The sequence below is a fragment of the Myotis brandtii genome, unplaced genomic scaffold, assembly GCF_000412655.1.
Source record: "Myotis brandtii unplaced genomic scaffold, ASM41265v1 scaffold337, whole genome shotgun sequence".
Classification (NCBI taxonomy): domain Eukaryota; kingdom Metazoa; phylum Chordata; class Mammalia; order Chiroptera; family Vespertilionidae; genus Myotis; species Myotis brandtii.
The window spans coordinates 252629-268332 of NW_005362996.1; the positions used below are offsets into that span (position 1 = coordinate 252629).

General features: G+C 36.8%; 1 protein-coding gene across 1 annotated transcript; it reads right to left on the reverse strand.

The window, feature by feature from the left end:
- Positions 1-2004: 2004 nt before the first annotated feature.
- KLRF1 (killer cell lectin-like receptor subfamily F, member 1) lies at positions 2005-12625 on the reverse strand. The gene is made up of 6 exons (XM_005871352.2): positions 12443-12625; positions 10059-10157; positions 9027-9182; positions 6631-6770; positions 5370-5482; positions 2005-2529 (listed from the first exon to the last, which is right to left on the reverse strand). The coding sequence occupies exons 1-6, from the start codon at positions 12525-12527 to the stop codon at positions 2421-2423; spliced, it is 702 nt and encodes a 233-aa protein (XP_005871414.1). The 5' UTR covers positions 12528-12625; the 3' UTR covers positions 2005-2420.
- Positions 12626-15704: the final 3079 nt, after the last annotated feature.

The window sequence follows — 15704 nt, forward strand, 5'->3', positions numbered from 1 at the left end:
AGGGACATGAAGTTAGGCATTTGTAAGTTTACTATTGGGGCCAGAGTACTGGTCATAACATACTACAGTTTGTATTGTTGTTATAGGCTCCATGTTCAAGGAGCTGGCAAATGGGCCAGGACACCCTAGGAGACCATCTGGTATAAGGGGTGGAGTGTGGGCACCCTAATCAAAGTATGCTGGATGTCCAAGGCCAATTGGAGTGTGGGGGCCCTTGTCCAGAGTACTCCAGATGTTCAAGGCCAATCTGAGCAAGGGCACAGCGATTGTATTGTATACACTACACAGGTGTGCTTTTCTATAACCCAGATACTGATGTCACTATTTGGCAAGAAGTCTCTTTTGTCTAAATTGGTATAAAGGGTGTTACTGAACAGCCAGTATGAGGCTGCTTTTATGTAAGGCTGGCTACCGGTCATGCTGTTTTGTTAGCAATGGCTGCCATGTTTACAAGCGCTCCTGTGTTTACTACTGTATTTGCAAAGGCTGCTTTCTGCAGCTACTTTGTGAGTCTACTTTGAAGAACTGTTTTGCCTAATGGCTCCTTGTTAGCAATGGCTACTTGGGCTACAATAAAGGCTCTCTTATATGCCCACGACTTCTCATATCTTCTCCATCTCATATCCGGCATCTACAGGGGTTTAGCCTCTGGCAGAGAAGGACCTGGGCTCCCACAGTTGGCACGGTGAGCAGGGTCAAGGAGTAAGTACTCCAACATTAGTCTGACAATCTAACCAAAAAATAGATATAATTTTGATTCATTCACACAGGAAATCTATTGTTGCGTTGGCTATTGTCATTTTTTATTTGACACTCGGGGGGGAAAGAGGTCAGTGCCCCTGGCCCTGGAGGCTTGGGGATGGCACCTTCAGAGAGGAGAAGAAAGTCTCAAGGGAGAAAAGAGAACCCGGCTGCCTCTTTAAAGGGAGTTGCAAGACGGGAGAAAAGCTGTGGATTTCTACCACTCTGGAGGTGTTAGGCATAAACTCAAAGTTTATTATGGCATTTCAGTCTCAGATGGGAGGAACAGCTGACAACATGCAAAGCAATTGAAAAAAAAAAAAGAGGTCAGTGCTGTTGACTAAATAGTCAGGTATTGCATGTTTTAAAATGTCTGTAACACACCAATTGAAAACCTCTGGGCTAGAACATAAAGGCCAGTTCAAATATTGGCAAAGATGATCATTGGTATTCTACTGATGCTATTACCATTAAAAACAAACAGAAAAAACTACAAACAAGCAAAGGATTGTGGATATCAGGGACAGATGTCACCTTGAAGGGCAACTCTTATGATTCAGTCTGGAACAATTTGATCATTAGAATAGAAAATTATGAACCATTGAGAAGAAGGCAATTTCACTACATCACTGCTATTCCTGCCAAGGAGGCATAACTTGAATATAACCATGAGAAATAATCAGACAGATTCAAATTGAAGAACATTTTACAGAATCACCAGCTTGTAGTATTCAAAAGGTCAAGGTCATGAATATCAAAGAAGGCTAAGGAACTCTTCTAGATGGGAGGAGATTAAATAAACATCTGAACTGGCTGTTTTACTCTAAAGAACATTATTTTGATAATTGGCAAACACTGAAGGTAGCCTGAGAATTAATTGGTAGCACTGTGGCAATGTTAATGTGGATTTGGGTCATTGTATTGTGATTAAGTAGAATATTTTTGTAGGAAATATACACAGCATTATTCAGTGATACCTGAAATTTCATAATTAAATACAACAGTTTGACAACTAATTCTAAAGATGTTCAAGAAAAAGATTTAGATCTTTATTCTGTACCCACAATCTTCTTGAAAGTTTTTAATAGTTTTCAAGTTTAGATAAAACTTTTATAAAATCTAAAGTAAACAGACAACATATTTAACACTTCTACCCAGAATTTCCAATTTTAAAGTTTATATCATCGAAAAAAAAGTGCTATTATTTAAGAAAATATTTAGAATATTTATTGAAACACAGTTTACAGTAGCAAAATCCTAGAAACAAATTTAATGTTCATCAATAAAGGAGTATAGAATCTATAAATCCACACCATAATGCAACTCAGGACTACATGAAATTTGCATAGAATATTGTTAATAATAAAAAGGCAAAATACAGGAAAGCAGACATAATAACATTTGGTGTAAATGAAAAATGAATAAAAATCCTGAATATAAATGCATGGGTTTACACTAGATTATATTATCACATTAAAAACTAGAAAGGTTATATTGTAGATTATAAGCAGGAGTTATTTTGAGACTAGCATCAATATGGGTGATGAAGGGAAAATGGAGCAAAGGTTTTGGTGTTTAATTTCAGTTTTAAATTCTTACTCTTGAAGATTAATATTAGAACCTAATAGGCAAAAATCTTTGATAACTGATTATTCCACTATAATTTATTGTTTAAAATATTAACATTGACAAATCCACTTGAAAACACTGCTGCAGGTTTCAGAGTAAATTTTGTTTCCCTTGATGGCAGCACAGCTGTTTTCAGTAGCTGGTCCTTTTATGAAGAATCTGTAGAAGAGATGATAAATATATTGTTAATCATTGTTGATGAAGAGATCCATTTGTATTTGCAGCTAATGTCCTCCCTTAATTAAAAGGTAATTCAAAATTTCAAGGCATTTGCAAATACTTTGACTGACTAAACATTACAGTATATCTGTAACTTAGTATTATTATCTGATTGGCAGAAAGTTCTCAGAGAGGTTGTTTGCAAATGATAGAGCTAAGAATAAATGTGTGCCCATATTCTCATTTGAGTATTTTTTTCCATGTGGTCCTTAGATTAAAAAAAAAAAAGGTTAAGTCATATGAACAACTCACTTAACTTTTGTGGCTGGCTTCTCATATCAAATTGTACAATGTATTAATAATATTTGCCTCATGATACCATTATGAGGTTAAATGAACCAATGCTCATAGAACTTTCTACAAAAACTGACCTATATAAGCTCTAACTAAATTATACATTTATTGTATTATCTATGACGTGCACTGACTACCAGAGGGCAGACACTCAACACAGGAGCAGAAACCACAGGCATGGAAACATGGAACAGACTGATGAATCTCAGAGGGAAGGGGGTAGTGGGGAGGGCAGGAAGAGATTAAACAAAGATCTTATGTGCATACTAGAGGCCCAGTATATGAATTCGTGCACCGGTGGGGTCCCTCGGCCTGGCCTGTGTCCTCTCACAATCCGGGACGCCTCAGGGGATGTTGGACTGCTGATTTCAGCCCAATCCCCACAGGCCAGGCTGAGGGACCCCACCACTGCATGAATCTGTGCACCAGGCCTCTAGTTTATCCATAAACAAGTATGATAAATACAATTATAAAATATCTATAAAATACTATAATGTTAGTGATTTTATTCTGTTAGAAATTTATTTAAACTTAGGAAAAAGTTTTAAGAATCATAGGCAAGATGTACAGGGTCAAGAAAACTTCCAAATTAATAAGGAGCAAATAAGTGCTGGATTTCTGTATTGGAAAATACACTGTTCCCAAGTTTATGTTTGAATTTTATATTCAATGTATTTCGAACAAAAATCCCCAGGCATGGTCTAAAGTTAAAACTAAATCTTATAGGTAGTGTTGAGTGGATTTGGCAGAGGAAAACTAAGGACCTTCATTGGTGATCAATCAGAGAATGTTCAGTATTACAACCCTACCCTCAAATGATACCATCTCATAATTTTATTCTCCATTCCAATGTCTTTGATTGACTTGCTTAGATTGATTCATTTAGTGCAGTGAGATGGAAAATAAGTAATATTTAACGACAAAGTAATGGAGTGGAAATAACACAACAATATCATTAATTAGTTGGTTACATAGTGTATTAATTTCTTATCACTGCTCTAATGAATTACCACTAATTTAGTGGCTTAAAACAACACAAATTTGTTATCTTGCAGTTCTGGTTGTCAGAATTCTAAATCTAGTTTTACGGGAGTAAATCAAGTGTGTACAGCGCTGCCTTCCACAGCAGGCACTAGGGGGAATTTTGTTCATTGCCCTTTGCAGCTTTTAGAGGCTGATGCACTGCGTGGGCCATGGCTATATCACTTGGACCACATGCCCCTATTTTCTCTCTTGTAAGGACTCGTGTTTACATTGTGACCACCTGGATAATCCAACATAATGTTCTTATCTCAAGATTATTAATTTAACCACAGCCTTGAAATCTTTTTTGCCAAAATTTTAAAATCCTCAATAATCTCATGCAATTGCTGAGAAAATTTTGTATTCATTTGATCGATCTTATATTTATCATTTATCTTTTAAGGTTATGTGCATACACATAGTCTACTTGCAAATTGAATACAAGTATTCAGATCAGGACTAGCAGGAGTCAAAGTGAGGCAGTGGCTTTGAGCACACAATTTAAGAGGGTCCCCCAAACTCAGTAAGCAAGATAAATGATAATTTAATGAAGTGTCAGAGGAAATTTGAGGAAAGCCATTTCGAACTGTAAAGAGGCTAATGCCATAGCTGTGAAACTAAACCACATACCATTTCAAAGTAATACAGTCTAAGGATTTTGGTATTTGGATATGGACATCTTTGGGACCATTATTTTGTCTACCAACATCAGGATAAAATTTGAAAACTCAGTAAGCAAGATAAATGATAATTTAATGAAGGGTCAGAGGAAATTTGAGGAAAGCCATTTTGAACTGTAAAGAGGCTAATGCCATAGCTGTGAAACTAAACCACATACCATTTCAAAGTAATACAGTCTAAGGATTTTGGTATTTGGATATGGACATCTTTGGGACCATTATTTTGTCTACCAACATCAGGATAAAATTTGAATTTACTGGTTTAACTATTTGTAGCTCTGAATATTTTATTATAAAATAAACATAAGCACACAAAAATATTGATGAAAATTTTAAAATCCTCAATAACTTCATGCAATTGCTGTAAAATTTTTATATTCTTTTGTTCCATCTTATATTTCTCATTTGTCTTTTAATGTTATGATAATCAATCATATAATACAAAAATTATACAAAAGTTGTTTTTCAGTTACTAAAGATCCTGAGGTAAACATTGAGAATTTTGAAAATACAAGAGCATGTTGGTTCAGTCACCTTTTCATACAAATCACGAGTAGTCTTTAAACAATAAATGTGCCACCATTATTGTTTTTGAGTTTTTTTTAGTTTGTAAACCAAACCACAATATTTGTTATTACTCTAGTGAACATTAAATTATTTTTCATCCTTTAAAATTCTTTAGTACCAATAAGTTGGTTTTGGTGGACACAGAGATGTTTTATGAAGATACTAGTAAGTCTTACAATAAACAATAAATCAGATTGCCTTTTAGTAAAGACTCACATTTTTGAAGCTAATGGAGAACCATCTACCCAGTTCCATGTCCTCTTCTGGGAGGTAAAGTTAAGCCCAATCCACACATAATTTGATTGTTTTAGGTTTTTCTGTATAAAAGCCTAAAAAGTGAGTAATGAGTAACTAGATGAACAGAATCCTATATAATAAAGAGGCAATATGCAAATTGATTGTTATGCACTCACACAAGATGGCCACCCCCATGTGGGCACAAGATGACTGGCAGGGGAGGACAGTTGTGGGCGATCAGGCCAACAGGGGAGGGCAGTTAGGGAAAACCAGGCCAGCAGGGGAGGGCAGTTGGGAGCAACCAGGCCTGCAAGTGAGGGAGGGCAGTTGGAAGGGACCAGGCCAGCAGGGGAGGGCAGTTGGGGGAGATCAGGTCTGCAAGTGAGGGAGGGCAGTTGGAAGGGACCAGGAGGCCAGCAGAGGGCAGTTAGGAGCAACCAGGCCTGCAGGGGAGGGCAGTTGGGGGCAACCAGGTCTGCAGGGGAAAGAGGGCAGTTGGGGGCAACCAGGCCAGCAAAGGAGGCAGTTAGGGGTGACTGGGCAGGCAGGGGAGGACAGTTGGGAGTGGCCACACCTACAGTGGAGGGCAGTTGGGGGTGACCAGGCCAGCAGGGGAAGGCAGTTGGGGGAGATCGGGCTGTTAGGGGAGCAGTTAGGCGTCGATCAGGCTGGCAGGGGAGTGGTTAGGAGGTGATCAGGCTGGCAGGCAGAAGCGGTTAGGGGAATCAGGCAGGTAGGCAGGCGAATGGTTGGGAGCCAGCAGTCCCAGATTGTGAGAGGAATGTCCAACTGGTTTAGGCCTGATCCCACAGGGCAGTCGGAAATCCCCCGAGGGGGCGCAGACTGGAAAGGGTGCAGGCTGGGCTGAGGGACACGCCCCCAGTGCACAAATTTTGTGCACCAGGCCTCTAGTATTTTAATAATTTAGACATACTAAATACAATTTTAGAATTTTATTAGGCTTCTCGCACTCACATGAGGATTCTTATACTAATTAATTCATATCTTATTTATCCATGTTATTTGATATATTATATGAATACACACAGTCTACTTGCAAACTGAATACAAGTATTCAGATCAAGACTAGCATGAATCAAAGTGAGGCATTGGCTTCAAGCACACAATTTAAGAAGGTCCCCAAAACTCAGTAAGCAAAATAAATGAAGGGTCAGAAGAAATTTGAGGAAAGCCATTTTGAACTGTAAAGAGGCTAATGCCATGACACTAAACGACATACCATTTCAAATTGGTCCTGAATTATTACTAGATGAGAGTTTCTCCCCAAACAATACCCATAACTGTCACTCCAACTTTTTAATGCATTAGAGAACCAATAACACTTTTCTTGATATTTGAGCCATTCTGATGGGCACAATCCTGTAGAAAAATAGGAAAAACAAAGAAAAATTAAATTACATGTGTATCTCTGAAAATTGACAGTGAGAATACTTGTGTTATATAAGTAAGAGTGGAACTATAATAAAAGCACTCATCACAAGGTGTCCAGACTCTCAGTGTCCAAAATACGAATATAATCCTTGGGACTTAAGAAAATTAATTTAGTGAGACAAAGCAAACCCTAGACATAAAGGGTTTTTTTTTCATGCTATGATCCAATATCATAAATGTAAACCGATTAATACATATGTTGCATTAAAGCTATTTGAGAGAGTAAATAAAAGATTATTTATACCACTTGCTTAGAATTTATCCATATAAAGTTTTAGAATCTCTATCTTTGTTTTATCTGTGTAATTCCTCTTAATGTCTTCCTTTTGATATTAAGTAACACTGAGATTCATTTTTTTCAATCTCTTTGTAATTTCAACTTCATCAAGTCCTTTAATTTTCTTAAATTAAATTGAAGTCTCCAAGTAAAAAGATCTGAGACTTTTGAAATAATAATGAGAGAAAGTGAACTATATATAAAATATAAGTGTAGGCCAAAATAACTATCCAAGTGTGGCCACTATAATCTCTCTTTTTCCCCCCCCTTTTTGGTTAATCCTCACTAGAGGATATTTTTCCATTGATTTTTAGAGAGAATGGAAGGGAGGGAGAGAGACACAGAGAGAGAAACATCGATGTGAGAGAGACACATCCCTCACAGGCTCTGACCAGAGCTGGAGATCAAGCCTGCAACCGAGATACATGCTCTTGGCTGGAATCGAACCCAGGACCCTTCAGTTCAAGGGCCAACGCTCTATCCACTGAGCCAAAATGGCTAGGGTGACCATAATATTTTATGTGTGATATGTGATATAATCATAATTCATATATGATAAAGAGGACTATACAAATTAAGGGAATAGAGAAAATACTTCAATAGTTACAAAATAAGTTAATCTGCAGCTTCAACACATATCTACACGAATAAAAGAGAAACATGCAAATTGGTGTCACTCCACTACCCTTCCCATTGGCTAATCAGGGCGATATGCAAATTAACTGCCAGCCAAGATTAGAATACTAGATGAATAGAATCTTATATAATAAAGAAGTAATATGCAAATTGATTGTTATGCCCTCACACAAGATGGCCACCCCCATGTGGGCACAAGATGGCTGGCAGGGGAGGACAGTTGTGGGCGATCAGGCCAACAGGGGAGGGCAGTCAAGGGGAACCAGGCCAGCAGGGGAGGGCAGTTGGGGGAGATCAGGCCTGCAGTGGAGGGCAGTTAGGGGCAACCAGGTCTGCAGGGGAGAGAGGGCCGTTGGGGGCAACCAGGCCAGCAAGGGAGACAGTTAGGGGTGACTGGGAAGGCAGGGGAGGACAGTTGGGGGTGGCCACGCCTGCAGTGGAGGGCAGTTGGGGGTGACCAGGCCAGCAGGGGAGGGCAGTTGGGGGCAATCAGGCTGTTAGGGGAGCAGTTAGGCGTCGATCAGGCTGACAGGGGAGTGGTTAGGGGAATCAGGCAGGTAGGCAGGCGAATGGTTGGGAGCCAGCAGTCCCAGATTGTGAGAGGAATGTCCAACTGGTTTAGGCCTGATCCCACAGGGCAGTCGGAAATCCCCCGAGGGGGCGCAGACTGGAAAGGGTGCAGGCTGGGCTGAGGGACACGCCCCCAGTGCACAAAAATAATTCATATATGATAAAGAGGACTATATAAATTAGGGGAATAGAGAAAATACTTTGATAAATAGTTATAAAATAAGTTAATCTGCATTTTCATCACATATACTATAAAATAAATGTCCAAGGTTCAAAGAGTTGTTAAAATGTTTAATTAAAAAATTTGAAAGTAGAACCGTTTTCCAAAATTCTATATGATTGGAAGTCCCAAGCTTATTATCACAATAACAATTTATTTGTTATAACTGCTTTTATCTATTTGTATTTCAAAAAAAGATAATTAAGAAACAAAAAATAGTTAATTACATATTGCCTTATCATCACAATTAATTTTTCATAATTATATGTCTCAACTTGATTTTAAGTCTTTACATTCTGTTTTACAGCTCTCCCCCAACTGTAAATATATATACTAGTATGTGAATCAAGTTTTGAGTGTCAAGTAGATTTATAAAAGATATGTGTTTACTTAATTTGTTACATATATGTTCAATGAGATTTTTCAAATTCAGAAGGTCTAAAAAATTAAAACAAAAATAGGCCAAAGCCTTGAAAAATACCTCCACGGTCTGTAGCACTTGAAGCACAGTGGTCCGCATCTTTAGTACTTATATTCCCTCTTGTGTCACTCTTCATATTCAGGTTTCCAATATCATCATGCTGGGTGATACTTGAATTAGTTCCTTTTGGGCATTTGAGCAACACTCCTTGAGAAACTTGAAAACAGGATTATTGTAAGTTTGGGTAAATATCTTCCCTGCTCAATGCCGCAGAGACAAATTCTTAACATGATTCTGATGATTGGAACCAGAAATCACTGAAGGGATAACTAGAAAGTTTCTTTTTCATTTTCATGTCTAATGAGAAATTATTTCAAATAGCGTACAGTTAATTCATTTGCATAACATATATTTGTTGAGGATCTATTCTGTGCCTGGCATTGTCCTAAGAATTGGTGGTACAGTAAATAAAACAAAGTTCTTGCTCTAGGAAGTACACATGCTCTTGTCATGCTTTCTTAATGTTTTACCGAGACTTACAATACTGTGGTTAGCCCATCCCACGATAATTGTTAACCGAAAATCTATTTCTTCCAATAGAATATGAGCTTCCTCCACATGATTATTCCTTTCTTCAGTTTGGGAGTTTGTAGTAATGTTTGTAGTATACTTATTGCTCAGTAAAATATTTGTTGGAAAAAAAGTAAGAGTAAATTAAATACAATCTTACATAAAATGTATTAAAAATTATAGAATTCTATTTACAAGAAGCTGACTAATAAAGAAATATTGTTTTTAAATATTCACCTCAAAAATACGGGTACATGCACACACACACACACACACACACACACACACACACACACACTTTCCTCCTATCAAACTGTATGCCACTTGAGAACAAATACTTAACTGATTTGACTACTTACTAAGTACATTACAATGAAGTATAATATATTACTTGATACATAGGAGCTCTTTATTAAATCTTCATGTAAGGAACTATAAATATGAAATGAAACATAATATAAAAAGAAACATAAAAAGTACACATTTTCATATATTTATTTAATTAAAGACATTTTAACTTACCCAAAAGAATCAGGGAGATAAAAGTCAAAATCAGAAGACCATTTACTGTTCCAGATATTCCCAATAAGATTTTGTACCAGTGTAACATCACAGAAAAATCTGATAGATTAATCACATAAATTAGCTTAGAAAAGGACATTTCTAAGGAGTAATAGCAATTATAACAATAGCATTATATATAATATTGGTTTTGAATTTCAAAAACTAATAGGAAATCAAAAGCATCAAACCTAAGTAAATGGGAAAATATTTACTTTATTGTATAGTTATAACACTCTGGATGGTCAGAAACTGTGACATGTATTATATTAAATCTTAAAATATTGCTACTATTCAGCATAACTTACCATTGGAAAAAAGAATGTTAATCTACACATTAATAATCTCCCCCCATACACATATACTCTCAGGTGTGTGTGCATAGCACTTACAGACACATATATTCACACAAATAAAACCTTTCTAATTAATCATTTGCTTTTTTATAATGTTCATAGCAATTTTGTTATAATAACCATAAACTGGAAATAACTCAGAAGTCCTTCAGTGAATGGTTAAGAAAACTTTAGACCCATACCTGTAATATAACTCAGCAATATAAAGAAATAAACTATTGATACATGAAACAATTAGAAATAAAATTTACACACTGAAATCAATTGGCCTTTATATATCAAATATCATTTAAAAATATAATAAAGAGAAATTATCACCTTGGGTAGCTAACAAAACATAAAACAAACAAGAAGAAAATTGGAAATAAACTTAAAAAGTACCCCGAACAAACAGTGCCACAGCCAACATAAGGAGAATTAAACAAACACATAAAGAACCGAAAAGCATAAATGTAGACTTGAACAAATAGAAATTCAACCACTTTTGGTCTGGAGGCTGTGTCAAAGAGATAAACTTTCCCTAAGTTAATTGATAAATTAAGAAGTGATTTAGTATACTGAACTACATCAGTTTGCTATGGTTTGGGTTGTTTGTGACGAATTTCTGCAAACTTCATTATAAAATTATTTGGAAGAACAAACAAGTGAGCTAACCAAGTAAACAATTAAAAATATAGAAATGCGAAATGGTACAATGCTATGGAGAGATAGTTAAAGAAGTTTACAAACTTCTATAGGCATTTATATAATCATCCAGCAACCCTTCTAGAAATCTGTTCCAGTTACATATTAGAAAAATATTAAAAGACCTATGTCCAAGGCCTTATAATAGTAATATTATTTTTAAAAGAATGCAAACATCATAAATGTCCAACAGTAAGGGAACTAGTTGAATAAACTAGTTGAATCAATTAGTTGAATATGTAGTATATAATTATAATTGCATATTATATTTACTCAGACATAATTATAAAGATAAGCCAAAATTTTAAAAAGTGATCCCTCAGAATAAAATGGAATCTGAAGTAAAGGACCCTAACTGGGTATTAAGTTAGTGGCTAAACTGTAGACGGAGGAATTATTTCAAGTAATTTGAAAACATAATTTGACTGTACAAGTCCAATAGAGTATATAGTAAGAACAAAAACCACCAAAACGTTTTAATCTGTTGTAAATAATTAGTAGAAATGCTATCTATAGTAATTCTGAAATTTTATACATATGGCAAAAATAGAATTTCTTCTTATTAGTGCCAAGATCTGAGTAAAGTTATACAAATATACAATTGCAAGGCTTGAATTGTCAACTAGACTCAAATGTAATGTTTTACCCCAAGCTTTACTAAATTTTAGCAAAGGATACACTATAGTAAAGTATTAATATTAGAATGTACTATTTAATTAACTAAAAGTTGCAAATTTCTTATTTGTAGCGTCCTGAGCTCCTTTTTTCGCACCAAAACACATTTTGGTTTCCATGCAAAATCTACAAAGTGAGTGTGAAAAAAGTTGGCACATAGGAACCATCACATTTTGTGATCTTTCAGGCTAATATCTATATTTTCCAAAACAAAAATTTTCAACTGGTGGAAACCATATTTTAAAGTTATTGACAAGCTAAATTAAAACTTGGTATTTAAAATGCCATATTTTATGAATAATGAGGTGCATGACTGACAACTCATATTCATTTTTAAATATTAATTTTAATTTAATGTATATATTTGTCGAGAGTATCCTAATAAATTATATGAGAAAAAATATTATTTGAAAAGTAGATAACTGTTAGTCTCACATTGATAAATGAGAGAAACAGGTAGAGAGACGAGATGGAGAGAGAGACGGAAGACAGAAGCACCAAAAAGCGAAATCATTCAAGAACAGAATATTAGAAATTGCTATCTACATTAATATTCATGTTAATATTAACCCATGTTAAATCCATGCCCATATTAATCCACACCACTTGAAAAAAAACTTAATTCCATACCTTTAAATTTAAGTTGGGATGTTTGGCTAGGACGCCTTTTTTTCAACTGCACATTCAATGTCATATATCTTTCTTCATCTTGCATCTTTAATGTGAATAAGTGTGTGTGTGTGTATATGTGTGTTTTGTTTTGTTTTAAGTATGATATGTACTAAGAAAGTAATAAACCTGATGCTAATCAGGGGTTTGTCCTCAAACTACTAATTTGTTTTCAGGGTGTCCACTCAGGGTACATCCAAGGCTTCACAGTTTCATTGTTGGTGAAAACCTCAGAGGAAATGTTTTCTTTTCTTTTACTCATGACCTAGATACCATGATTTCTCAACTTTCTACCACATGTTTAATTTAATATCATAACGGTTCTTTAAAAAATTTCTTCTCATAACTCCATAAAGTCAGGGGAATAGAAATTATATCCTTTTAAGAGTTCAGTTAAATGATATATATAGCTGCCTTTTTTAGCCTAAATATGTAAATTTTCAGTTACACGCCCTAGTACTTAGCTTGCAATTACCTAACAGTTAAATCCTATTTTTTGATCTTAAAACTTTTCAAATTATACTAATGCTATAATTATATAATTTGAAGAAAAACATACTGACAATTTTTGGCATGCTAACGATACCCTAAACATAATATTTGAAAAATCAGGGTAAATTCAGTAAAGAAACCATGTTTTCCAATGATCTTTTCTGATATTTGAAGATAATGCCCAATATTCATGATGCAGAGCAGAAATGTGTGCATTTTTTCTCTTAGCTTTAGTTAAGTCAAATTTACAAACCATGTTGTTCACTTAATGCATGCATATGAATGGATGGATTTTTGTAAATATATAGATGTTTGTAATCATCACTAAATCAAGTTTAGAACTTTTTCTCACTATAAAAAGTTCCCTTAGGCCCAAACCAAAAAGAGTAACACAGTTCTAGAAATGATAACTTTGCCCTAGTCAGTTTGGCTCAGTGGGTAGGGCATTGGCCTGTGGACTGAAGGGTCCTGGGTTTGATTCTGGTCAGGGCACATGCCCAGGTTGCAAACTCAGTCTCCAGTAGGGGGCGGGGGTCCAGAGGTGGCTGATCAATGATTCTCTTTCATCATTGATGTTTGTATCTCTCTCTTCCTCTCTTTCCTCTCTGAAATCAATAAAAACATATTTTTTAAAAAAGAAATAACTTTATTCATTGAGATGAAGTAGTTTAAAATGTAGGTATCTAGATCTCAAATCTTTGGCAATTGTAGCAAATCCAGAATGGAAAGCTAAAGACTATGGCCATGAGACTTCACTAGTGTTTGGCTAATGATTAAGTAAGAAGGTAGCATCTGGTGAAGGTATTCAGTTGGGAAATGGAGATGTTTGCAGGGAGAGCAGCATGAGAGTCTCTGATTTGATTCTCCACAGAGATTTGTCCAACTCAGTCACATAGGAGCTAGTTCTTTTTTTAAGACCTCACAGAACCACTAGAGAGCGCCATTTCACAAGAGGAACTGAAGGTTTGCCCATGTGAGTTGCTGGAATACAGAAAAAGAAGGCTGAAAAGCAGCCTTGTGTCAGAAATCAACCAGCCAATTTCATTTACGCTAGGCTGTATTCAGAACACAAAAATCATCAAGTAATGTGCTTTAACTCACAGACTCTTTGGCTTTTATTAATCTAATTATTTTTGTGAAGCATGCAAAAGCAATCAGTCTAGTTATGTTTTTCAATTTTATTATATGAAACATACATATGACAAAGTAATATGACAAACTTTACTGCTTTATAAACACACTAGAGGCCCGATGCATGAAATTCGTGCATATGGGGGGGGGGGTCCCCTCAGCCTAGCCTCCACCCTCTCCAATCCGGGACCCCTCGGGGAATGTCTGACTGCTGGTATAGGTCTGATCCTGGGAATCGGGACTAAACCAGCAATCAGACATCCCTCTCACAATCCTGGAACGCTGGCTACTAATTGCTCACCTGCCTGCATGCCTGGTCACCCCTAACTGGCCCTTGTGCCAGCCAGGTTGCCCCCAAATGCCCCCCCTACTGGCCGGGTCTCTCCTAACTGACCCCCCCCCCACTGCTCTAGTCACCCCTTACTGCCCCTCTTGCCAGCCTGGTCACCCCCAACTGCCCCCCTCTGCTAGTCTGGTTGGCCCCAACTGCACCCCTGCTGGCCTGGTCACCCCTAACTGCCCACCTCTGCCAGCCTGGGTGAGGGGCTGATGGCTGTTTGCAAGCTGGCCACAGCCCCTTCATGGTAGGGGTTCCCGCTGGGGTGCCTGGACAGCCTAGGTGAGGGGCTGATGGCTGTTTGCAGGCTGGCAACAGCCCCCAGCCACCCAAGCTCCCAGTGGAGGCTGGCTGGAAGCAGGGATCTGGGATTTATTTAGCTTCTATACTTAAAACTTTGTTGCCTTTTGCGGAGGCCACAGCCGGCCAGGGCAGGCAGGAAGCTTGGCTTCCTCCATTGCCAGGGCAACCAAGCCTCCTGCTTGCTCCAACTCAGTGGCTGCCGGCTGCCATCTTGATTGGGTTAATTTGCATATAGTCGCTCTGATTGGCTGGTGGGCGTGGCTTGGGCCTAGCGAAGTTATGGTCAGTTAGCATCTTTGTCTTTTATTAGTGTAGATATTACTAGTACTATTTCTCTAATAGCCAAAAAAAAGAATGTTTATAAAGGAAAGGGAAATATCAATTGTGTCAAATTCTTTTTTAAAGTCCATTAAAAAGAAAATTGAGTACTGAATAGAGAATAGAGCAATGGGTCAATAATGACCTTGAGAATATTGGAAAAAATGATTTTAAGATTTATCCAGAAAAAATATAGCAGAAAAACCAAGGTTCCTTTCCCCCCAAAGAAAAAAATATTGTGCTATCTTCAACTATCAGATATGAAATAACAACAATAATAATATTGTCTTCCCAAACTAAAAATCAATCACCATCTAGGTCTCAGCTCAATTAAAAATTTTTGAATAGTTCCACTGCGGGTGAAGACTAACATTATGGATCAAGTGGATCTACCTAAAACCCATGCAAAAGCCAACATGTTCATCCTCACAAGTAGCAGCAGTCTGCACACCACTGCTCTTTGAGCTCCCATCATTCTCCCATGGCAAAGATAGGAAGAGTCTTGAGGATATAGACTTAAATATTTAGTGGTTAACTGGCGCAGGAAAAGGAATCAATGCAGTACAAACTATATAAATTTTTTATTGTTTACACTAGATTCCCTACCACAATACCACCAATATCATCTGCCCAGAAAAATAC

What these genes read in the sequence shown, in the direction of transcription:
- KLRF1 (XM_005871352.2), bottom strand. Translation starts at nt 12,527, where the DNA reads ATGCAAGATGAAGAAAGATATATGACATTGAATGTGCAGTTGAAAAAA. An exon ending in TTCAGGACCAATTTGAAATG is followed by an intron (nt 5,483 to 6,630) that starts GTATGTCGTTTA and finishes CTCACTTTTTAG; the next exon opens with GCTTTTATACAGAAAAACCT. An exon ending in TCTCCATTAGCTTCAAAAAT is followed by an intron (nt 2,530 to 5,369) that starts GTGAGTCTTTAC and finishes TCTCTTCTACAG; the next exon opens with ATTCTTCATAAAAGGACCAG.